We start from the raw sequence: 26,272 nt of genomic DNA on the forward strand, positions 1-26,272 counted from the left end.
AAAACAGTACCTGTACTTGATCCCAACTAAGATATAATTACCCCTTATTGGGGGCAGAACAGTCCTATTGGGTTTATTTAATGGTTAAATGATTCTCTTTTCTCTGTAATAATAAAACAGTACCTGTACTTGATCCCAACTAAGATATAATTACCCCTTATTGGGGGCAGAACTGCCCTATTGGGTTTATTTCATGGTTAAATGATTCCCTTTTCTCTGTAATACTAAAACAGTACCTGTACTTGATCCCAACTAAGATATAATTGATCCTTATTGGAGCCAAAACAAGCCTGTTGGGTTTAATCAATATTTAAATGATTTTTAGCAGACTTAAATTGTGGAGATCCAAATTACAGAAAGATCCCTTATCTGGAAAACCCCAGGTCCCAGGCCTTCATGATAACAATTCCCATACCTGTACAAACATTGATAAATCTGCACCATAGATAAGCTAGAAGTGTATATAGAAAGAAGTGGAGGAAGCTAAGCTGCACCACAAACGCGGGGTGATAAACTGAAAATGGGTAGAGTTAGCATGTGGCACATATCTCTGCTAGTAACTGAGGTGCCGTACCACATGGGATCACGTAATTTGCATGCCAGTGCCTACACATGAATAAAAAGAAGGGTAATATGCTATGTGAAAAAGCATTTAACAACTTCATTATATCCTCAGTGGCTCTTATTACCCTTTATGCTTTTATAATGCATTTTAACTGTAAATCACATCATTCCGAATAACCAGCAGAACTCCTCTCTTCCGAGCCTAAGTACTGTCAGGTGCAATTGACAATTGCATTAATCTCTGTCAAAAGCTTTTCAGGCAAGGCAGTTTAGGAACAAATGCAAAACCTTGTTTGAATCACAGTAGTGTTTAATACACAATATTCATTTAATCCCCCTCCTTCACTGACCTGTAACCTCCTGTTCATTTAAATGTTAATTTTGTTTTTAGCTATGGCTGTTCGATATTTTTTTGTGTTAAAATGATGTGCAACATTTGGTCTATTATTATTATTAACATTTATTTATAAAGCGCCAACATATCCTACAGCGCTGTACAATAAGTGGGTTTCATACATTGGACATACAGAGTAACATATAAAACAATCAATAACCGATACAAGAGGTGAAGAGATCCCTGCTCAAAAGTCCTGCCCCACAATGGTCTAGGCCCTACTCAGCTCATAATAATGTTACACATATATGAAAACATTACTGTGAGGCCATTATCAGCAATAGTCCAGCAAATCACTGTTTGCCCCAAATCCTACTCCAGTTCACCTTCCTGCTTCACTCCAGTGAGTATCAATTAAAGTAAACAAGCATTGTCCAATTCACCCCAACTGGCCTTCATTATTCTTTCCCCTGCCAAGGCTCTAAACCCTCCTAGGGAAGCCAGCCTCATAGTTTGGGTGCCACCGGAAAAAAGGAGAAAAAACATACCTACCACTATAAATGGCCTTTTGAGGCTCAGCACCCGTAGAAGAAGAAGTGTGGGATGAACAGGACTCCTTATCACCATTTGCCAATCTGCACTCCATAACTTGCAATTCTGAATGAAACGCAAGGTAAGGGGCTTGATAGCGATGTGCCAAACACAAGCACCCATGTGTTCATCAGACAAGGTAAAAAAGGTTGGGGATCCCTGAATTTGGTTTCACAAATTGAAGAAGTTATTTGAGAAGGCAATAAACAACTTGCGGTCCCCAGGATGGAAATAGACTGCAAAGGCATTTTTTGTCTTCCAGCCTGCCCACCAACTCTGTAGACATTATCTATTTATTATAATCTAGTCTGCGAATGTGTTTTACAGTGGCACAATACTTAGTAAAGTGATATAATTTATTTGGGGGGGGGGGGGCAGAATATATCTCACATTTCATTGTGCAGAAAAACTTTAATCACATCACCATACATCACTGGCAATGTAATGATCAATGGAAGTACAGTATGTAGGTGAGTTTATTATGTTAAGCCTTTTTGCTGCATGATCTACTGGTGGGATTGGGAAGGATAGTTGTTCAGCATCTTTTACATTACCCAAGTTTAAACTCAGTGATACAATCTATGTGTTGTTGTGTGTTTTTTTTATAAATTTGCTGCAGGGTCCCTTGCAGTTTTGGTTTAGTATACAATGCAATAAATGTTAATGATAGATTAAAGGAACAGTAACACTAAAAAATAAAAATGTTTTAATATAATTAAAATATATTGTACTGTTGCCCTGCACTGGTAAAAGTTGTGTGTTTGCTTCACAAAGACTACTGTAGTTAATAGAAATAGCTGCTGTGTAGCCATGGGGGCAGCCATTTAAATTGAAAAAAGGAGAAAAGGCACAGGTTACATAAAAAGATAACAGATAACTGTGTATAATACAATGGGAATCTATGCTACTTATCTGTTATCTGCTTAGTAACCTGTGCCTTTTCTCCTTTTTTCAATTTAAATGGCTGCCCCCATGGCTACACAGCCAGGGTATTTATATAAACTGCAGTAGTTTTTATAAAGCAAACACACACTTTTACCAGTGCAGGGCAATAGTACATAATATATTAATTATTTTTATACACTTTCATTTTTTGGTGTTACTGTTCCTTTAAGAAAGAGAATCTATAAGTTATATCCCACTGATAGGTCCTGAACAACATATATAATCAATCTACAAAGTATTCAGTGAAATAAACAACCATTTATTGGCTCAAAATTAAACAGACAATTAAAAAAAAGCAAACATACTATACCAAACAGCAGATATGTACATCTTAGTGCCTCATGGTACGCACCCTCCTAACTCGTTTCGCACCATTAGGTGCTTCATCAGAGGATCATCACTGAATACTTTGTTGATTGATTATTTAGTATACAATGTATTGTACAAATGCACCCAGACACTTGTTGTCCTAACATCTCATTCCTAAACTAAAGGTATTGGTTGGTTGGTTGGTTGGTTCTCACTTTGCTTTTTATTACACTAGTATAGGGCTGTCCAACTGGCAGCCCACCCCAACTTGTGTGGCCCCCCAATCTGCCCTCCACTATATAGGCCAGAAAAGTTGGACAGCCTTGCACTAGTAGATGCCCTTAAAAAGGATTTGAGATAATTCTCCGTTCTATCTCAACAAACCAATTCTGTATGGCGCTTGCTTGTTGCATAGGGCACCATCATTCTCAGACAGGATTATTGCCACAAAATAGAAAACACAGAATTCTGAAGAAAGTGGTTGCACGCTGTAGCCTGAAACCCTGAATCCCTAGCCCAAAATCTGAAAGGCAACTCCAGATGATTATTCCTCCTCCATGTGAACATTCATGCAGGGAGCATTCTTTTGGGGAGGTTAATATGCCCAGGCGGTGGGGGGATAAGGGGTAGATGACAGATGAGGTACATGGCTAGCAAGTATAGGGCACTCTTCCCCCTAGTTCCAGCCCTGGTACTTAATCACATGACTTACTGTATATAGTCTCAATACTTTGAGGAATGTAGTGTGACTGAGGACCATATAGTGTATTTTAGGTAGACGATTAAAACAAGCCACATACTCACTCTTTCAGCCTCATGTTCCTAAAAGCGCAGCAGTGACTGGGGTAGGTTAAGCGAGCATCGATTAAGCTGTCAAGCTTGTCCAGGGCCGGCAGCTGCTTCAAGTAGTATGAATATTCCGCAACTAAGACTTGAATAAACTCCAGTCCATAGCTAGGTAGATATTCTAATGCTGTTGATGTTATATCTCTATAAAACAGCATTGACATTGGTTATTTAAGACCCAGTTTAATATTACAGGGCCAACATACTGTATATATGTTGTATTCTACAGTAGTAACTTATGGATATAATACAGATGCAATATTTTAATCAACAGGAATAGCCCTGTTGAAATAAAAAAGAAAAGGGACAGGTATGGGATCCCTTATCTGAAAACCCATTATCCAAAAAGTTTTGAATTACAGGAAATTCATCTCCATTATAAGTGAATTATTCTAATGTTTAAAAATGATTTCCTTTTTCTCTGTAATAATAAAACTGTACCTTGTACTTGATCCCAACTAAGATATAAATACCCCTTATTGGGGGCAGAACAGCCCTATTGGGTTTATTTAATGGTTAAATGATTCCCTTTTCTCTGTAATAATAAAACAGTACCTGTACTTGATCCCAACTAAGATATAAATACCCCTTATTGGGGGCAGAACAGTCCTATTGGGTTTATTTAATGTTTAAATGATTCCCTTTTCTCTGTAATAATAAAACAGTACCTGTACTTGATCCCAACTAAGATATAATTACCCCTTATTGGAGGCAGAACAGCCCTATTGGGTTTATTTAATGGTTAAATGATTCCCTTTTCTCTGTAATAATAAAACAGTACCTGTACTTGATCCCAACTAAGATATAATTACCCCTTATTGGGGGCAGAACAGCCCTATTGGGTTTATTTAATGGTTAAATGATTCCCTTTTCTCTGTAATAATAAAACAGTACCTGTACTTGATCCCAACTAAGATATAATTACCCCTTATTGGGGGCAGAACAGCCCTATTGGGTTTATTTAATGGTTAAATGATTCCCTTTTCTCTGTAATAATAAAACAGTACCTGTACTTGATCCCAACTAAGATATAATTACCCCTTATTGGGGGCAGAACAGTCCTATTGGGTTTATTTAATGGTTAAATGATTCCCTTTTCTCTGTAATAATAAAACAGTACCTGTACTTGATCCCAACTAAGATATAATTACCCCTTATTGGGGGCAGAACAGTCCTATTGGGTTTATCTAATGTTTAAATGATTCCCTTTTCTCTGTAATAATAAAACAGTACCTGTACTTGATCCCAACTAAGATATATTACCCCTTATTGGGGGCAGAACAGTCCTATTGGGTTTATTTCATGGTTAAATGATTCCCTTTTCTCTGTAATAATAAAACTGTACCTTGTACTTGATCCCAACTAAGGTATAATTAATCCTTACTGGAGGCAAAACAATCCTATTGGGTTTAATTCACGTTTAAATGATTTTTAGTAGACTTAAGGTACAGAGATCCAAATTATGGAAAGATCCCTTATCCAGCAACCCTCAGATCCCAAGGATTCGGCATAATAGGTCCCATACCTGTACTTCTCCTTTAATGGGTAGTGGTTGGGGAGTTCCCCTGTATAGTAGCCTTTTAATGTTCCTTTGAAATATGAAGCATTTTAGTGAGGAACATAAACTGAAACAACAGGAAATTCACGTGTAACTAAAATACATTTCAGATGAAGTTATGCTGAGATTAAATTGGGTGCTTGTTCCTAAAATGCATGATTAGGCAGAAGAAAGCATTGTTCTAAGTGAAAGACAAAATAATGAGAATATATGTTATCTCTGTACTTACAAGCGATTTGGTCCACTGGCTCCCTTTAAGGCATCATTATGAATGTACTGGAGATTGTTGTTGTTATTAAGAAACCTGCATAAATTAGAATAACAAATGGAATGATTCCAGTTTTACAGAGACAGCTTTGGATCTTACAGTTCTGGAAGCAATTATATGTACCTTGATACTGTAACCTACTGTAAGCGCACCTGGGCTTTCTTTTTTTGTTGTTACTTTGCTTGTTTATATTATTCCTTGCATAATTTCCATCACTGTATTTGTACTTTATCAATAAACTCTAACATATTAATAGTCAAATAATTACAGTTGGAACTAAGTTAATGACATTTTAAATATAACAAACATTAATATATCTTATGCGGGAAAAACTTTGTTGTGTTAGGAACATCTCTGATGTTACTAAACCTAGATGTATAGAATTAAAGAATCACTATAGCGTAAAGGTTTAGTTTTCTTTTCTTGCTGGTTTTTCCCCTAGGCTTCTGTAACGGGCTTACATACTTAGTATTCAGTTGGAGGCCTATGGCACATACAGTGTTTCTCCTCCAGCATTTTTAAGCTGGTGGAGTAAAGGCTGACGATGGGCTTGCAACCATCTTACTTGTGTAGTGACAGGAATGAATATTCTAAAAGAAGGTAGGCACTGGCACTCCGAAGCAATTATAAGCAGGGCAAGCCCTTGGAGCCGAAACGTTGCACGTTCGCAAATAAACTTGTAAGGACTTGCCCTGCTTATAATTGCTTCTGAGTGCCAGTACCTACCTTCTTTTAGACGGTTTGGGAGGGTGCCGATCCCTTCAGCATTTGTGCACCAAGCTTTGCTTTGGAGTGCCAGGGTGTGTGGGTAAGATTTTTCCTTTTTTGCTAGGAATGAATATTCCCCTGTCACTGCACACATACGAACACAAGCATTTTCTGCTCAAGATCTGGCCAATGTACTGGTGGGAAGCATCCATTCCTTTCACTACACATGGGATGGACATAGGATGGTTTAGAAGAGAAGAAAATGCCATAATTATCAACAGGGATCTCCAAACTTTTTTTTTTCTTTTTTCACTTGTAAACCACACTCAGATGTAAAAAGTGTTGGGGAACCAAAAAAGCATGAAAAAAAGTTCTTTGGGGGTGCCAAATAAGGACTCTAGCTATTTGGTAGCTCCATGTGGACTGCTGGCCTGCTGGAGGCTTTGCTTGGAGTAAAACGGTGTCTCTGTGCTTCCAAAACTTGCCCCCAAGCCAGAAATTTAAAATGGGCACCTACTCTGAGGCCACTGGGAACAACATGAAAGGGGGTGGTGAGCAACATATTGCTCACAAGCCACTGGATGGGGATCACTGGTCCCTCAAGATGGCCAGCCACAACCTCCCTTATCACCTCCTATAGCCTTCCTATTGTGTTTTATACCCGGAGAGGTGAATCTTGTTACTTGAATTGGTCCATAAATAAAACTCCATAGCAGGCACAACTCCCTAGATTTTCTAATAGACAGAGGCCATAAACACATGTCTGTATAGGTATTCATTTGTACTAACCACAGTTCTATTACTAATACAATGGTAGCATTTTGATTAATTACCATGGAGAGGGTGAAACTGGGAGAACAGTGTGCACTTTTCAATTTCAATAAAAACCAGTTCGCGGAAGGGTGGCAGATTTGCATGGCAGCCTATCTGTGGGGTGGTACACAGGGAGTGGTACACAGGGGAGTGGGGGCCTCTGCGGTTGGCGTGGTGGGCCTGTTTGGGGTTACAGCCCACAGTGGACTCCAGATACCCTAGTCTAACACTGAGGGGCAGATTTATTAACATGTTAATTTAGAGCAGTGTTCCCCTTGGATGTTGCTCCCAGTGGCCTCAAAGCAGGGGCTTATTTTTGAATTTCTGGTAAGGAGGCAAGTTTTGGTTGTATAAAAATCAAGTATAATGCCAAACAGAGCCTGTAGGCTGCCAGTCCACATAGGGGTAATTAAGTAGCCAATTATAGTTTTTATTGGCACCTCCAAGAACCTTTTTCATGCTTGTGTTGCTCCCCAACACTGTTTCCGTTTCAATGTGGCTCACAGGTATAAAAGGTTGGGGATCCCTGGTTTAGAGCTTCATACATACACCCATGTTCTGTTCATTCCTATAAATTATTAAATACACTTCTAAAAATCCCACAGGAATGGATAAAATGTGCGTGAATTTTTGTGTAGTAAACCCAAAACTCACATTTTGAGTAATTGGCCCCTTAGTGTATATTTCTCATCTGTCTATGGTTAATGGGACATTTTTATTGAATAGTTTTCAGAGGGAAATGGGGTTGGAATGCACAATCCTACAGACAAGTGCATCTGAACACCATCAGAACTGACATTTATAGGTGCCATTTTTCTGATTGGCGAACATGGCTCCATTCTTTTCCTCCGAACATCTTTGGCAAATCATATTGGGTTTCTTTTTGTGTTGCCCATCCCTCAGTCCAATTCATTAGTAAATTGCAGTGCTTACAGTTGGTCCAGCTTTGTTCCATTGAATGCATAGCTTTGGATATCTTCGAATCCATTCCTGTAAAGTTTCCTAAAACACAAGCAAATGTAGCATGACTTGTCACAGTTCTACCGACCCGACCCTTTCCGTTTTTAACGTTCTTTTTTAATTGCGCTATAAATGTAAAAGTTAAACTGCAGCCCAGGGCAAACTTATATTTACTGGAAATTACACATAGTTACTAGTGAATAAAAAAGACATTAACATGAAATCAATGTATTAATGTACACACACACTAGAGAACACTTTGGAGGGGGGTGGGGTGTTAAAAAAAATAAAATAAAAAGAATTAAGAATCTTTAGGCAATTTCATATTAATGCGGCCAGGGATTTTGTTTGTGTTTTAGGCGCTTTATGATGTGAAGAAAAACACGGCTCGTGTTTAGCAGGAAGAATGTGCTGTTATTTGTGTAAAAACTCATGAAAACTGAGACACAAGGTCCTTTTTAGTGGTCGAGTCTTATTGTGTAATGTGCTCATGCGAAGAAGCATTAAGGACAAAGTCATCCTGGTGAGGAAGGAAAAGAAGCTTCAATTTGTACAGTACATAAAAATGAAATCCTTCCAGCATGGAAAAAAGTCATTTGCTGTTTTTTTTTTCCACCAAAGAAAAAATATTGTGTCGTTGATACAGTCGTTCAATTGAGTGGTTCCATGTATTGAGCAAATAAGAGCCTAGGGCTGTCAGTGCAGCACACTGTATTTGGGTGAAATGTAGAAGGAATTTCATGTCAGAAGCACATGGATAAGATAAAGATGTCTGTCCTTAGTTTGTGTTCTCTCATTGTAAAAAGTAGTGAATGGGCATGTTTGTCGAGTTGGCTTCACGAAGATTGGTCACAAGACAGTGTCCTATCGCAATAAATGCTACTTTTTGTCCTTAAGGGGGAATTATATCCCCTTGTTCAACATGAGTAAAGTCAATAGAGCTTGTGCTGAACATAGTTTTTGCCTATTGGCTTTTGTTATTTCTTGAACAAAATGGAGCAAAATTGAAGCTACTTCGTTTGGCCCTTGTAAGGTAGATAATTAAATTACCAGTGCACAGGTATTCTCCCTGCCTAATGGACTGTTGCTGACAGAACAATCACAACAAAGGGTGAATGGAAGAGGGTCAGATTGTATTCTGTTAGTCTGATTATCTACCTCAAAAAACAAACATGGAGTGGCTTCTTGCTTTCTATTTGCCCTGTTAAGCTCAAGAAACAAGAGAAACCACAGATTTCCTTGTGAACACCCCTTATACTGTACTGTTGAAGCACAAATGAGTAACAAGCAGAGACAAGGGGAAGTCTTGGAATGGTTACTCTCTTGCATATCTTATTTGGACTCCTACTCTGAGGTGCAAAGAGAAAGAATTTAAATGATAAAATATTTTTGATTGGTCAGTGGCTATAAATATCCTGTTATTTTTGGGTAAGTATATTGCTCCTACTTTACTGATATAATTTTCAAAAACTCTTTGAGAAAGTACTGTGTAGAACAGAATGATGGAGTGACTTAATTTACTACAAAATCCTGAATGATTTGACAATATAACCATAAATATTTACTTGTGACAAGCCCATTTATTACACGGCTAGTTTAAAACTGCAAGTACAGTGTGCAAAGTACTTTTTTTTTTTTACAATTCCCCCCCCAGCACTTCTATTATCATTTCAGGTGAGCACAGCACTGTGTTCACCACAACTGCGTCAGAATGCATAAAATAACACAATTGCCTTATCATTTGTGGGTAAGTCAGTGGCAGATTTCATAGTGGGAAATGTGTCACTTCTGTATGCGATGCTAACCTGCTGAGGAAACCCTGGAGACAACACCATGTCCAGGATAGTGATGACCCCAGGGTTCCCCTCCATAGATAGGCACACTTATAAGGGGTTGGACAAATAAACAGGCCGTCAGTGCAACAATATGGAAGTGCTAGGGGCATGTTGGGATTAGCAGTGTCGCATTAAAGGGATTCTGTCATGATTTTTATGATATAATTTTTATCACTAAATTACACTGCATACATTGCAAATAATTTCAGAAAAAGCCAGCACTGCAGAACTGCTATCAGATAAGCTGTTGTTTTTCCTGCTCAATGTAACTGGATGAGTCATGACTTGGGTGAGCCAGACTTGGATTTTTACTATTGAGTACTGTTTTCAGATCTACCATTAGGTGGGGCATGGGAGCAATTTTAGCAATTCAGGAGTCAGGGAGCTGTTATCTGGTAACTGTCACACACGGTATCCCAAAGCTCAGAACAAATGCCAAGATTCCCGTCTGACTTCACTCTTCTATATAAAACAGCTGCCTTTCACTTTGGGAGGAGCCCTCCGCTAATCGGATGTTTTCAGGACTTAGTGTGAGAGAACCAGGACAAGAGTTCGGGGCAAGCAAGAGAACCAGAGCATGTCACAGGAGTAACAGGGAGAATAAGGCAAAGTCACAGAGAGCAGGCAAAGATCACAACAAGACAAGCAGGGAAGTACCAAATCAGGATCCAAAAGACATAGGCAGGCAAAAGGGTCAATACACAGGAATCAGACAAGAAACACAACCAGGAGCTATATAAGACAGAACCTAAGTTGGGCAGTGAAATAGCACAAGACGCCATTTAAATATTTAAATCTTGCGCTGATAAAGATGACATCACGCGCCACCTAGTTCACATCAATACAAAAGGACATGTGCATCTGACACGTGCGCCAGAAGAACAGAAACCGTGTGTGTGCCATGGGGGGTAAGGAATGCTGTGGGCATCCCCCCGGTGAGGCAGCAGGTGTCCCCGCCACCTCACTGCTACAGTTACATTCCCATTGTTCTGCTGGGAGGGGGAAAGGGAGGGGGGTGACATCACTTCAACTTGCAGTGCAGCAGTAAAGAGAGACTGAAGTTTACCAGACCACCACAAGTCACATGGCTGTGGGCACCTGGGAAACTAAGAATATGTCAAGTTTTAAAATTAAATGTAAAAAAAAACCCAGTTTGCTCTTTTGAAAAATGGATTTCAATTCAGCATTCTATTGGAGGAGTGCTATTAACTGATGCGTTTTGTAAAAAACATGTTTTCTTGTGACAGAATCCCTTTAAAGGGCTAGGCCCACCCCAGAGTGAAAAATTTTGTCCCCTCCTCCCTGCAGAAAATTGCAAGAGACTCACAATGCGTGCACAATCACAGGTTAACCACAATTTTGTTTTCTTCTTCCATATCATACGTATGAAATATTTTACTTACAATATTAAAGGCTCATTATTCATTTCTTGAAATGCGTTTGCCGGTATCGTGGTTATGTGCAAGTTGTCGTAAATTTCCCTGGGAAAAAGAAATCCGTTAGTCTGCTGATAAAGTGAGGGGGTCCCAAGGACGTGGGACTCTTTGCAAGACTTAACATGGCAAAGTCACTGAAGCTCGGTGTAATAGAAAGCATCTCAGAGACTTTTTATCAAATATTTAGGAACACATTAGGGTACGTTCAAAGGACAAATCCTGCCTTAAATGTACAAAGAAAATACAAGCAATAACTGAAGGCACGAAAAGGAAAATACTCATGGGGGTACCGTTTTACTTACAGAATAAACTGCAACTGTGATGAGAAGATTTTGGTGACATCTGGAAATTTTCTAATCCCTGTATTGCCAATGCTACTGTAAGAAGAAACAGCAGTCATTTTACAACATGCAATTATTTTATATTGATGTGTAATGAGTGTTGCTCAGTCACTGAGTCATTAGGCTAAAAACAATTAAACATTTCCTTACTATTCATTCTCATTTTGTTCTGTGCCAGATCGTTATATACTTTGCTATATATTCTTCATTAAAAGGGTTTCAGGAATACAGAACAAAGGAACGGGGGAGAAAGAAGAGGAAGGACATTACTTCCTAAACCACAGAACCTCCTTTGCTAGTTTCATGAATATAAATGCATAGGGATCAATTGGCTCTTAATGCCAAATGGGAACAGCACTGAAGAACTGCATGGAATCAACAGCATCATTACTTCAGTACCGGTCATCACTTTGCTTGACTATACCATCAGCATAAAGATCCCACTTCACACTGTTTAAATATGGCTGCCAAGAAGTACTTTGTTTCAGAAAAAGTTTGCCATGCAAAGAACATGTGAAGTTGAAGCCACCATACTGATTAAAATACTGCAGCTAGGTAGAAATAGCTGCAAATTATAAGCATAAACCTAATTTGGGAACTATTAAAAAGAACAATAGCCCTACAGATTTACAGAATGTGTAGACAAACCAGTAGAAACATTTGGGTGCCAAGCCCCAAACCCACATTTAGAGAGAGAGGATTAAGCCACATCAGAAAAAAATGAGCAGGCACTCATAAAATCGAATGTGAATATACATTTACTGAGTTTACATGTCCATAAAATCCTTATGTGTTTCATGCTATATGGCACTTAGTCAGGGGCAGCCTTTTTTTACTTGGTCTATAAACAGCAATGGCTTTACTATTTGGGTGCTTTTGTGTATTACTTTGGAATGTAACGGGTACTACTTGCAGTATAAGTTTAGCACTTATTTCTATTGGCTTACCTCCTGATTCTGTGTTCTTTTTGTTCTTTTCTCACCCAGATTTGGTCTCCCGACCCTTTTTGTGCTCTGCTTCTTCACTTGATTTTTCTGGCAAACTGGTGACTTTAGAAAATATCTTCACCTATTAGCTCATGTGCCTAACCAAAACTTATCACTCTCACTTTCTATTTGCTTAATGAAACAATTTAAAATAGGGGGCTGTAGGTGGGTGCATAGACTGACAGCGCTGGGGCATGTATACAACCAACATATCAGAAGAGAGAGCAGCATAAGAAAGACAGACATTCACCAAGATTCTCATTGCCTGTGCAGAGACAGAACATAGCATTGGATATCTAGCATGTATAACCCTTGGCACAATTAAGGAGACAATTCAGAGTGCCTGTAGCAAAGTCAGTACAGACATACAGGGCAATCTGATGTGTTTTTAGAATGCTATAGACTATTTTGGAAAGTTTACTGTTACTGCTATATCTCTAACCTAAAACAATCCAGCAGAATTTGTTTTTTTCTTATATAGATACCTATTACCAGCCCCAAGCAAGACTTTAGACTCAGCAAAGGATTGTACAATCAATAAACTAAGTATAGATTTGGATATTTAATCAGTAGGACCTCGTTGTGTGGGCATCAAGCTCTTCCTAACAGCAAAACAAGCAATAAAACAAACTAAAGGAACGCTAATCATTACAGGAGCCAACCCAACTTACTGTATAATAGGCACTAGGTAACCCTGACCTGTCACTGCATCAAAATGTCCAGAAGCATAGCAGCAACCAGGTTAAATAAGAATTTTCCTTTTATGCCTTTGAGTAGTTGGTACTGAGTACATGTGTGCCTAAAACATACAAAACTGAATCTTCCTGTTAATTTATCTACATACACCCTGCCACCTTGTGCTACAGACAGTCTTACCTCTTGTAGAAGTTGCCAGCTTCTGTAAGAAAGGGATCAAGTGAAGGGACTTCAGAGCTAAGGGCAGGGCCAGGAATTCAAACCTGGGTGGAAGAAAAGGGGGAAGAGTTGGAAGACGGAGGATATTTAGTACAGAACAGGATCTAAGCCTTAAACAGAAAAAACAGGAGTCTCAATCTCCAAAAACATTTACAGCCCATGAGGTGATTAATCTCAGGGCCTTCTTTATATGGGGGGACTTTACAGTTACCTTCTCATTGCCACATCTCAAGGCCTTCTTTATATTGGTGGACTTTAAAATGACCTTCTCATTGCCACATCTCAAGGCCTTCTTTATATGGGGGGACTTTACAATGACCTTCTCATTGCCACATCTCAAGGCCTTCTTTATATGGGGGGACTTTACAGTTACCTTCTCATTGCCACATCTCAAGGCCTTCTTTATATGGGTGGACTTTACAGTTACCTTCTCATTGCCACATCTCAAGGCCTTCTTTATATGGGAGGACTTTACAGTTACCTTCTCATTGCCACATCTCAAGGCCTTCTTTATATGGGTGGACTTTACAGTTACCTTCTCATTGCCACATCTCAAGGCCTTCTTTATATGGGTGGACTTTACAATGACCTTCTCATTGCCACATCTCAAGGCCTTCTTTATATGGGGGGACTTTACAGTTACCTTCTCATTGCCACATCTCAAGGCCTTCTTTATATGGGTGGACTTTACAGTTACCTTCTCATTGCCACATCTCAAGGCCTTCTTTATATGGGGGGACTTTACAGTTACCTTCTCATTGCCACATCTCAAGGCCTTCTTTATATGGGTGGACTTTACAGTTACCTTCTCATTGCCACATCTCAAGGCCTTTTTTATATGGGTGGACTTTACAATGACCTTCTCATTGCCACATCTCAAGGCCTTCTTTATATGGGGGGACTTTACAGTTACCTTCTCATTGCCACATCTCAAGGCCTTCTTTATATGGGTGGACTTTACAATGACCTTCTCATTGCCACATCTCAAGGCCTTCTTTATATGGGGGGACTTTACAATGACCTTCTCATTGCCACATCTCAAGGCCTTCTTTATATGGGGGGACTTTACAGTTACCTTCTCATTGCCACATCTCAAGGCCTTCTTTATATGGGTGGACTTTACAGTTACCTTCTCATTGCCACATCTCAAGGCCTTCTTTATATGGGTGGACTTTACAGTTACCTTCTCATTGCCACATCTCAAGGCCTTGTTTATATAGGTGGGCTTTACAGTTACCTTCTCATTGCCACATCTCAAGGCCTTCTTTATATGGGTGGACTTTACAATGACCCTCTCATTGCCACATCTCAAGGCCTTCTTTTTTATGGGTGGACTTTACAATGACCTTCTCATTGCCACATCTCAAGGCCTTCTTTATATGGGGGGACTTTACAGTTACCTTCTCATTGCCACATCTCAAGGCCTTCTTTATATGGGTGGACAGTACAGTTACCTTCTCATTGCCACATCTCAAGGCCTTCTTTACATGGGTGGACTTTACAATGACCTTTTCATTGCCACAGTTAGTGGCTTCAACTTTTTATAACCAATTTTAAAATGGAAATGGCAACCCAAATTGTAGATGGTCATACCATTAGACAATTTAATGAGACAAAGCAGCATTTAACAAGAGCAACAAAACATTCTGTATACACTGTGAATCCCATGATCCCAGGGGTTGGACCTTAATTCTTAAAATGGCAATATTCTATTTAGGATTACCCAGTATGAAAATGTTTAATTTAGATGAAGAAGGGTTTTACATATGAGCTTGTTTATGCAATATATTTTTATAGAGACCTACATTGTTTGAGGGGTATAGTTTTCCTTTAATAGTGAATGTGGAACCAAGCCTGGACTGGTTTTCGAAATAGGCCCTGTCATTTAAAGTACAAAGAGGCCCAAACAGCCCCCTAGCAGTCCAATAAATAGTGACTGTCTATGGCAACTTAATTCAGCCCCTCTGGCATTTGCCAGAATCCACAGATAGCCAGTTCAGGCCTGGTGAAAACAAGAGATACTTGTTTTTTTGTGCACAAATCCTACTGCCTCTCTGTCATTCTGTTGCAAGTTCCCCTTTAAACCACCATAAAAGACAATTAAACCCATTTCAAATGATTTATTAGTGCAGCTAAAGCTTTAATGCTCCCATGTGAACAAGGCCTAAAAGATCAAGAAACATTGTGCACGTGATAGCGATGGCTTTATACAAAACCAGGCTAGAACGACGCATTACCCTCTGTTAGCTCTATTGGGACATTACTTATACATAAGTATCATGCAATTAAGATGATTCATTTATTAACCATGTGGTTTTTTTTTCCTTACAGTTCAGCAAAACTAGCTACCAGATGTCTAATTAAGTACAGTATCAGATGAAGGCGACCTAACAGCCAAGCTTTTTTTTTTTTCTTTCCAGTCTTGAAAAATGCAACAGTTAATGTGAAATATCCTAATTAACTAAGATAAGGTCTCCAAGTTCAATTTCATGCCTGTCTTCCGAACTCTCAGTAGGGCATGCCTGGTGTTAATCAAACAGCAAAGGTCATCGCAGACCTTGTACCTCCAGTATATTATCATGAAAGTAATGGAAGAGCAGTGAAATTGATTGCTGTTTTATAATGCCGTTGGAACAGATGTTTACTGGCAGGCCAGTGTCTATAATCCTTTTATAGATCGACATTAGTTGCACATTTAAGCACTGCTGTCACATTATACTATGTGTTGTCTAATAACTTACAAATGTATAATTAGCTTGCAGCACTGTCTATTCCACCTGTCCTCTTTTTTAACAAGAACCGTGCCTCCATTTAATTACAGCGGGAAGTAAGGGGTTTACTGTAGGGCTCTCTTCACCTCTTGTATCGATTATTGATTGCTTTATATGTTACTCTGTATGTCCAATGTATGAAACCCACTTATTGTACAGCGCTGCGGAATATGTTGGCGCTTTATAAATAAATGATAATAATAGTAGGCAGTGTGCAGAACACGCTAATTTCATTTTGCATATGAAGGAAGTGTGGGTTTTTAATAAGTGACTATGAAGCCACTGTATTATTTTGCATGTTTTAATATACCTGGACCCCGTTGCTACAAGAATTCAATCCTTTGGCTTTATTTATTAAACTGTAATCAACAGTCATTGCAAATCCTCATCAATTTCAGGGTGGTTCTAATTACGTTTAAAACTGCTCACGCTCGCTGCTTTAGGGCCAATAGACACAGGCGCAAGATTCAGGCATTGGAGATGTCAAATTTTGTAGTGTCAACGATTTATTCAAGCCTTTTTATTTGGTTGCATATAAACTAGGAATGCACCGAATCCAGGATTCACTTTGGTATTTGGCCAGGATTCGGCCTTTTTTGGCAGGGTTCGGTTTCGGCCGAATCCACGGTGCTGGCTGAACCAAATCCTAATTAGCATAAATTAGCACATGCTGATTAGGATTCAGATTCAGTATTCGGCCAAATCTGTCGGGGTGGGTTCGGGGGTTCAGCTGAACTCAAAAAAGTGGGTTCGGTGCATCCCTAATATAAACCCCGAGAAATAAATTTAATCTGTGACCATCTTCTTTGAAATCTTTAAATACCTACCACTCCAGTTGCTAAAGAGTTAATAGTAAGGGTGCAGCATCCCCTTAATCACTTGAGATTCCTTTTCCTGCTCTAACCCACTCAGCCCCCTCCCTTAGGAATTTCCTTTGGCTGTTGGCTACTGGGCGTGCTCAGTTCTTCTCAGCTCAGGTTGCCAAACACGTCCTTTAGTCTAGCAGCCAATGAAGAGATGGCATTTCTGATTTCCATAGAAACTCTGCTCTAGCTGTGCACTCTGCTGGAGAAACATGTTTTTTCTCCTAACTTCCTGTCCTGAGCTCAGTTGAACCATTACAGTGCTCAATGCGAGCAGAACTTTTTATCAACGTAAGCTCTGCCTGTGTAAGCCTGCATTCTTCATTGCATGAAGTTTACAGCACACGTGCTGTTTGCAGATGTTTATATGCACATATATGTGTTCAACACCACGAACACCTTAATACTATAAAAAGAGCTCAGACTTTCTATGTATTGCAAGTGCATGTATGCAATAAATATATAACGGCTTATTTACCACTGCAGCTGTAGTAGCGGTTGCGCATATGGATGCCCTCCTGTTCTGAATTACATGCAAGGGTGCCTTTAGACAAGGGGAACCCAGGCAGCAGCCACACCTTCAAGCTGGCAGTAATTCCAGGGTTTCCATTTTGGGCGACATCAATATGCACAGTAGACTTGCGCCTAAAGTTTTACTCATTTTATGTATTCGTTTCAGACATCATTTTGATGCTCAGTTCCAGAAATAATGCCATCCCAACACAGGCAATTTTCAGCCCAGTTGTTCACACTGATTCACATTAAAGAAGCCTAATAAAGTGTTAATTTCAAGCTGCAGGCATACCTTCAGTTCTCTCAATAGTGCCCTTAAGTCTTAGTGCCCTTATTTTGCCTGTTCGTATGATCAGAAACGTCATAGGAAAAACAAACACTGAACTCTGTAAACAAAATTCCCATAATGCCTCGCTCCTGCACCAAGACCCCTGTGTTTCTTTTGATAGAGGACTCAGTGCAGCGTTTCTCTGAGCGCTTATGGCTGGATTTACATCGATCTGATAAAGTTTACTTAGTTTTTACCTTTCCTTCTCCTTTAAAGTGCTAGGAGAGTTGCATGCATTTTAGCACATCAGGCAAAAATTACATCAGTGTCCCCCTCGTGAATTTTTGTGAGAAACATCATGGCAATGGGAAGGCAAGGCCTTTTGCTGGAGTGGTTTATATAACTTATAAAATGTCAAAGCTATTTGTAATACAGGTATGGTATCTCTTATCTGGGCACCCGCTATTCAGAAAATATTAAATAACAGGAAGGCCATTGCCCGCAGAGTCCATTTTAGGCAAATAATTCTAATTTTCAAAAATAATTTCCTTCTGCATGAATCCATATTGGTGACAAACAATTCTATAGGATTTATTTTATGTTCAAATAGTACAGAAAATCCCTTATCCAGAAACTCTAGGTCCCAAGCATTCCAGATAATAGATCCTAAATTTGTACGCTTATATGGAGTGTAAAGATTTTTTTTTTGGGCAGGGGTACATTTGGAGGAATAGACAGCTGCAAGGCTACATTTGCAATATAGTGTCTCCCAATTCAGTCACAGCCATGCAAGACATTAGTGTGGGCATAATGCACATATGTCACTGTTGCTACAGGTCCATAATAAGATATCTTGCAACTTATGAATTCTGCAGCCCATCTTGATGGGAAAAAAAAGAACAATGTTACAGGTAGAGTTACCGTAACTCTCCCTTTGTAGACAGAGACCAGGAAGGAGTTAGAGATTTAGATGAACCTTCTTAAATTTGCTGCTATCAATAATTTAGCCATTTCCACATTTTCTCATATGTTTTCCTTCATGTACAGTATGTGCTGTGGAGTGAAAAGCCGAACTTTAAAAAAAAAAAAAAAGAAAGGAAAAGGACTGCATTAACCCCTGGGCAGGGTATTTCAGGTAAGTGATTACAATCACTGGGGGTGCCTAACATTTGATTTAGGGACGCACTTAGTTATGAAGCCTATTATTTACTCGTTTCTATTTTATAATAAATTGTCGATATATTTAACTTTTCTGGTTTGAAGCAACTAAAGATTTCTCCTTTGAGAACCAAGGAAACTGTTAAACTGCACTATTAAAACGCATTGTGGATTTGATTTCCCAAAGGCCAAATTACTGCAGCATGGAAACTGAAAGCAGCACAATCATTTTCTTGACTTTATGCACAGTAATTCACTTATAGATTCCCATCTATTAGACTCTTAATTTGAAGCAGTTATTGATTCAAAAACTAGCCTTGGATATTTCATGCAAATTCTTATCCATGATCATCTGTTTTATTCACTAGATATTAAGTGCATGGTTGCTCTTTGCTCTTAAAAAACATTGACGGTAAAACGATTTAAGCATTTTTGGAACACAGGAGAAATGGGGTACTGTGGATTCTTCCACAAGTAATAACACCTACAGCCTAGGTTGGGTAATGTAGCTTACAGATACAGCACATGTATTTACTGTGACTTCTGAATTCCCATTTAGTTTGCTACTCGAGCAAACGCAATCAACTAATGTTGGCCTTTCTGCAGGTTACTTTTTGCTCAATCCACTTATTTTACCAGGGGGTCTAAATGTATCCAATTGGAACCACTCAGCAGACTTCTACTCATTGCTGAAATCTAAGTGAATGTATAGGATCTACACCCTTTGGAAACCCTTCATTACCAGTCTTGGAGTCTTAGTTGCTTATTGGATCTTCTATATATAACACTTATGCACTTATTGTATCTCTGTTTAAGAAAGTATTTTTGGTGGGTTGAAAGCATCTGGTTGGAAATCTGACGGTTACAAAGTTTATTTGAACAGGGTTCCTACATGGCTTAGTATGTTTAGTGCTGATTGTGGGGCTGGTAGTCCTAGAGGAACTGGTGGCACTGACTGCTTCCAATAAATATAAGGTGGCAGTTACTGTAGCTCTCTCTGTCCTGCTTGAGAAGAGGAGGGCCCTGACTGAGAGGAGATCTGGGGCTCAGAGTCTGTTGAAAAATAAACATGATAGTTGTTGTGTCGTGCATCATTTTTTTGACGTGCGTGACAATTTTTTTTGACGCATTACATACTCAACGTTTTGTATATTTTTGACAGATTCGCTCATCACTACCCATTGCCTATATAGAAGTAAGGATGGTTTTATTTGCAGAATTTTAAAAAATATATGACTGAAAGTTAGAGAGATGCTAATTCTTATGTGACTTATACACTGAGCGTCTGCCACTGGGGGTGAGCGTTCCTAGGGGCTCCTCTGCATGGTTGAAAGACACCTGTTGTTGGTCTTCTGTCTACTGAAACTGACTTACTGAATTCAAAAACGAAAGGGATTCATCAGGGCCTATTCCTGGTCCCCTGTTTCACTAGTAATTTAGTATCTGTGCCAGTGCATATACTTTCAAAAGCAGGGGGGTTTAGTTACAAAGTTATGATCATAAACTTGACAAGCCACCATACCACATCAAGTTAAAGGAACAGTAACACCAAAAAATAAAAGAGCTTTAAAGTAATAAAAATATAATGCACTGTTGCCCTGCACTGGTAAGCTGCTGTGTAGCCATGGGGGCAGCCATTCAAGCTGTAAAAAAGGAGAAAAGGCACAGGTTACATAACAGATAAGTTCTGTAGAATACAATAGTGTTTTATCTGTTATCTGCTATGTGCCTGTGCCTTTTCTCCTTTGAATGGCTGCCTCCATGGCTACACAGCAGCTTATTTATATATATATTATATATATTTATATAATTATAGTTTCTGAAGTAAACACACAACTTTTACCAGTGCAGGGCAGCAGCACATTATATTTTAGTTAATTTTATACACTTTCATTTTTTGGTGTTACTGTTCCTTTAAACCCTATATGGTGGCCCCAACTATTTATCTTGGTCATATGTTTCATAGGCTGGCACCTCCCTCCATGGTAGCATTTCTTGGGATAAGTGTCATCTTGGTTCCAGTCATCCTCCCCTGCCATTAGCTTTTATGAGGAGAGAGACTGTCAAGACTACAGCATTGGTTCCTCAGGCTTTATCCTCCACCACTTGTGGCTTTCAGAGGAGAGAGACTGCCATGACCAACTCCCATTTTTTAGAAGCAAAAGACTACCATTAAAGGGACAAGAAAGGGAACAGTTTTCCTGCAGAATAACTCTGCTAAAGTACAAAAACACACAAAAAGCGGGGTTGTGGGAGCACGCCAAGGCTAAGCAAAATTTACGTATACTGGAACTGATTCGGCTAAATGTGCTTTGATCAGTCTCCTCTTTTTTGTATGATTACAACTAATTTGGCCAGATGATTTGCACTTCCATTATACTTCACAGCAGTTCTTCTGAGGCGTTAGTTCTTTTTGAAATGCACTTACAAATGAAGTTGAGGGAGATACCTTGTGGAACACATTGCATTTATATAACACATCTGTATTTATTTAGTCCATTTAAACTGTTATAGCAAGGGATGTCTCCAAACACTCTTTGAGGTTCACATGCTAGAATCCATGACAATCTGACCTTGTGTAATTTTAGCTAAATGAAATAGTCTTCCAGTACACATGGTTTTTATGACTAGTTTAATTGCACACAACCAAATAGGCATGCAGTGTTCAGCATTAATTACAGCCTTAGGGGCTTCTAGAAATAAACTGAGTGTTAAGGGGGCATTTATGAATGTTTATAATGGGTTATTGAAAAATAGTCAAGTTTATTTATTAAAGCAAAAACAAGCCACAAGGTATTTGGACTGCGTTCTCATGCAATATCAGTGTGCAGAATTCCGGCTTCTTTTTAAACCTTGTTTAATGTATGAGAGCTATACACTTACTGGCCAAAAATTATCTATCTATCTATCTATCTATCTATCTAATTTCTGTCTATTGTCTATCTATCTGTCTAATTTATGTCTATTGTCTATCTATCTATCTATCTAATTTATGTCTATTGTCTATCTATCTACAGGTATCTATCTATCAAATGTATGTCTATTGTCTATCTATCTATCTATCTATCTATCTATCTAATGTATGTCTATTGTCTATCTATCTATCTATCTATCTATCTAATCTATCTATCTATCATCTATCTAATTTATGTCTATTGTCTATCTATCTATCTGTCTATCTATCTAACTTATGTCTATCTATCTATCTATCTATCTATCTAATTTATGTCTATCTAATTTATGTCTATCTAATTTATGTCTATCTAATTTATGTCTATCTATCTATCTACTCAATTTATGTCTATTGTCTATCTATCTATCTATCATCTATCTATCTATCTATCTAATTTATGTCTATCTATCTACAGGTATCTATCTATCTAATTTATGTCTATTGTCTATCTATCTATCTAATTTATGTCTATCTATCTACAGGTATCTATCTATCTATCTATCTATCTAGTTTATGTCTATTGTCTATCTATCTAATTTATGTCTATTGTCTATCTATCTGATTTATGTCTATCTATCTAATTTATGTCTATCTATCTATCTATCTATCTAATTTATGTCTATCTATCTGTAACACTTGTTTGGCTAGGATATGGCAAAACCCAGGCTAGTGATAGGTATAGAGCATGTGTTACATGCGACCTTAATGCACAGGAGTGGGCCTCCGCTATATGGGAGGTATTGATGGAGCTGAGGGTGTAGTTGAACTACAACTAGGTAGAGCTTGTGTGGTGCAGATGGAATAATGGACGCCAGAAAGGTTCTTGCTCATGAACTATAGTACAATTTATTGGACAAAGGCACAGCTTAATAGTGCAGCAGGGTATACTCACAGACACAGCAGTATAGAATGTGTGATCACCGTGGACGATACAAGGGTGACACTTAGGCACAGAATAACCCACTTGGAGGATGCACAGAGGATTAGTTGACACCTGAGATATAGACCTTTCAGAAGGGAGTGTTCCGGCCGACTGTGGTCCAGGGGAGAGCTCCTAACACTGGTACCTGGCATCTAATAAAACCGGTCCCTAAAGAACGACTACAGAGCCGGGGTGGACTAAACCCTTTGTTACAACTCCTGGTTGGGGCTATAGACTGCCCTTGCTAAATAGCCTAACTACAATCACCTCTCCTAGAGGGTGCTATAAATGAAACTGTCTGTGCTGGCTTTACCTCGTTCACGGGGCCCTGTCCCCGACTTATCACTAGGGTAGGTGGTCCCCTAGGGTACAAATGGCTTCTGGGCCTATGTTCTGGTCCAGGCTCAGTTGGGATCTGTCCAGAACACAGCATGCAGCCAAAAGAGGAAGCCACTTCCTTGTGCAAGACACTATATAGTCTGCCAAGGGGAGTGGTCAACCTGGCTAAACCTATAGAGGGCAGCCTAATAACAGTAACCTGATATCAGAGGGCTCTGCCCTATAACAATACAGATTAGATAAAGATAAGGGATAACACCATAGGGAGCTTAACCCTATGGGTCCCTACATTCACCCGGGGGAAAATTCCATTCCGACCCGGCAATGGTAAATAACAATAAGTACACCTTTCAAGCAATAACAGTAGTGCATTGATTTAGTGCAAAAATACAGTACCCTTACATCCGTTTCTGATACCCTCTCCTGAGGAATATCCGGTACAATGGATAGCTGTAAAAATGAAAATTTTAAGGCACAGAAAATTTTAACTGTTTCGTTACTAGTTACGTTTCTGTAAACCATATACAATACATGAGTGTCACTATGGATCACTCAGGCACACCTTATGTAGATCCTTGAGATACCTTCTGGCTCTGCAACAGAGGTAAAACAGGCAAAATACTTAGAAATCTTGAGTCACCTTCCTGCCCCTAAACAGTGGTGCTCAGGTACACACTTAGGTATCCTTGATATACCACCTGTAACCTGCAACAGGGATATAACAGATACACTTACACATGAGGACGATCCTGCCTTCACTCAGGGGTCCCCAGGCACTTGCTTGGCTGTAAAGAAATTGTTATTGGGCACAACTTAAACTGTAATACATCCCCACCCATCAACTTTATTAAAGTCCAGGCCTTCCACCCTAACCCAGTGTTCATGGATGTCTCGACATGCACTTCGTGGTGTGGATCAGGCAATGAAGTAGAAGTTGTAGTGGGATGGGGCGCAGCAGTCTTTATTTGTTCACCCAACTTTTTACAAACTTTACAGTCTCTCCTGAAGGGATGTGGAGAGTTCCAAACTTAAATAACACAAATCCACCACTGTGGATAAACTGAAGATGGGGTCACACCCTATATGCAGCAGTACCGGCAGTCCTTAGGAGTGTGCCCAATGAAACGGTGGGTATTTTGCCCTTAACTTTTAGGGAAATAACCTTACCCACCTCCCACCCGGGGGAAAATCCCATCTGGTGAAAAGGGATTACCTGAACCGGCATGGGGTTTTCAGTGCATGTTTCTCTCATACTTGGCCTTTGTTACCTCGTAAGAGACGTAGTATGCAGGGTGCGGCTTGTCGATCCGGCCTCCACTGGGGAGGTCTGAACTGAGGGAAAATGTGCGCTCCTCCTGATGTTTTCCACAGGATTTCACCCCGTGCTTGAGGATGGTCCTCCCGAACCACCACTCTTGGGCAATATCGTACAGGTAGTCAACATCTCTGTGGCGCTTCTCCCGGTCTTTCTTAAAGACTCCTCCCAAACCGATCTTTTCCCTGCGGATAAGTTCACCGTAGATCCACTCATCCACATGTTTGGCAATCTCGTCAAATACCCACTCAGGGGCATAGGGCATATAGAATCCCCATTTCTCAAACACTCGGGTGTTAATGAGCCGTTGAACTCTGGATACTGTACGGTACCGCTCTGGGTCAGCTCTCCCCGGTGCCACCCAGCAAAAAGTGTCCTTGTTCACCGCGTGTGGTGGCGGTGGAGTGCAGGGCCACTCTGGCGGGAAACAGAAAGTGGGGTCTGTGGGTGGAGTGACGGGTACCATCGGTTCAAATCGATGCTCCCCTTCAGGCAGCGTGCATTTTGGTAGAGGGCCCAGGTCCATCAGGCCCCAGTTAGGTTTTGGGTACCTGCGCCGGGCAACGGATTTTAGTAGCATCCCACTCCCTGTGGATGAAGTGGAGCTTTTCTCTCCTTGATTCTCTGATTTAATTCTTCCTCTGCCTCTTGCCATTTTTAACAGCAGCTCTACATTCTCATCATCAGTAGACGGCACATCAGCAATCTTTTCTGCCACTACCGGTTGGATGGAAACGGCAGCAGCAGCTGTGCACAGATCCTCACTGCTGGAGGATTTTGAAGGGGATAACAATAAGTCTCTGGATGATTCCGCAGGGCCCTGTTGGATAGGCTCCTGCTCTGCCTTCTCTGGCATGGGGGTGGCGGGCCTAGACTGGCTTGGTGTTGCACTGCCTGTCTGCTCCCCAGCCACTCCCTGTGGACAGATTAGTGGCTCAGCCCAGCATCTAGTCTTGCAGAATGGGCATCTAGGCTCCAGGTCTCTCCAGGCCTGGGAAATCTCCGTGTAGCAGCAGCCACAGAATGCCTCTATCCACTTTGACCCATCTTCCTCATACCTCTCCCCAAATGTGCCCAACCACGCATAGCGGTGTGGGGGCTGTAGCTCAGGATTACTCTCCGGAGTAAGCTGGCGGGGGGTAGTACTGGCGTCAGCCATTTTATATGAATGATGTGCGCTGACCCTGAGGAATTGGTAAGTTCAAGTCCCGTACTAATTACCCGCTTCGGGTTTCAAGTAAGCGGTCACTATAGGAGTAGTCCGCAGCCGCGGTTGGTACTCACTGTTCCGGTCTCGGGTTTGCACTAGGCCGCAGCCGCAGGTCCTGGTGCGCACACCCTAAAGGTCTCGGTGCAGTCGCAGCCTTCCCGCAGCCGCAAGGAAGGTACGGTATGCTGAGGTAGATTTGATATAATAGTGGTGGTGTTCCGGTCAGCTATTCCAGGTCGCAGCCGCAGACTCTGGTTGGATCCGGCACCACTTGCCAGTCGCCGCTTGGTCCCTCTGCAGCCGCAGTGTGGATAGGCGATGCTGGTTTTATTTAGCGTTGAAACTGTAATAGTAGCAGCCGCTAACAGTTACAGCACTATTAGGCACAGGAGCTCTAATATGGCGTGTCTCTCTCTCACAATGCGAGTTGTAAGATGGCCGCCGTGACGTCAGCTCTTGTCCCCTCCCCGGTGAAGTCTCGTAAACAAGTCACTTCACACGAGATTTCAGCAAAAAGAGCGCCAAACTAGTAATGATGATTGACAGCGGCG

The 26,272-nt window shown here is 40.3% G+C and overlaps 1 protein-coding gene across 1 annotated transcript in view; it reads right to left on the reverse strand.

Annotated features, from left to right (window-relative positions):
• lhcgr (luteinizing hormone/choriogonadotropin receptor) overlaps positions 1-26,272 on the reverse strand; it is a 74,091-nt gene that overhangs the window by 15,544 nt on the left and 32,275 nt on the right. The window contains exons 5-9 of the mRNA XM_031902037.1: positions 11,470-11,544; positions 11,135-11,212; positions 7,870-7,938; positions 5,377-5,451; positions 3,548-3,733 (exon numbers count right to left, since the gene is read on the reverse strand). Of these exons, the coding sequence (XP_031757897.1) occupies positions 3,548-3,733; positions 5,377-5,451; positions 7,870-7,938; positions 11,135-11,212; positions 11,470-11,544 (483 nt within the window). The remainder of the gene's footprint in view (positions 1-3,547; positions 3,734-5,376; positions 5,452-7,869; positions 7,939-11,134; positions 11,213-11,469; positions 11,545-26,272) is intronic.

Source organism: Xenopus tropicalis, chromosome 5, assembly GCF_000004195.4.
Source record: "Xenopus tropicalis strain Nigerian chromosome 5, UCB_Xtro_10.0, whole genome shotgun sequence".
NCBI lineage: Eukaryota > Metazoa > Chordata > Amphibia > Anura > Pipidae > Xenopus > Xenopus tropicalis.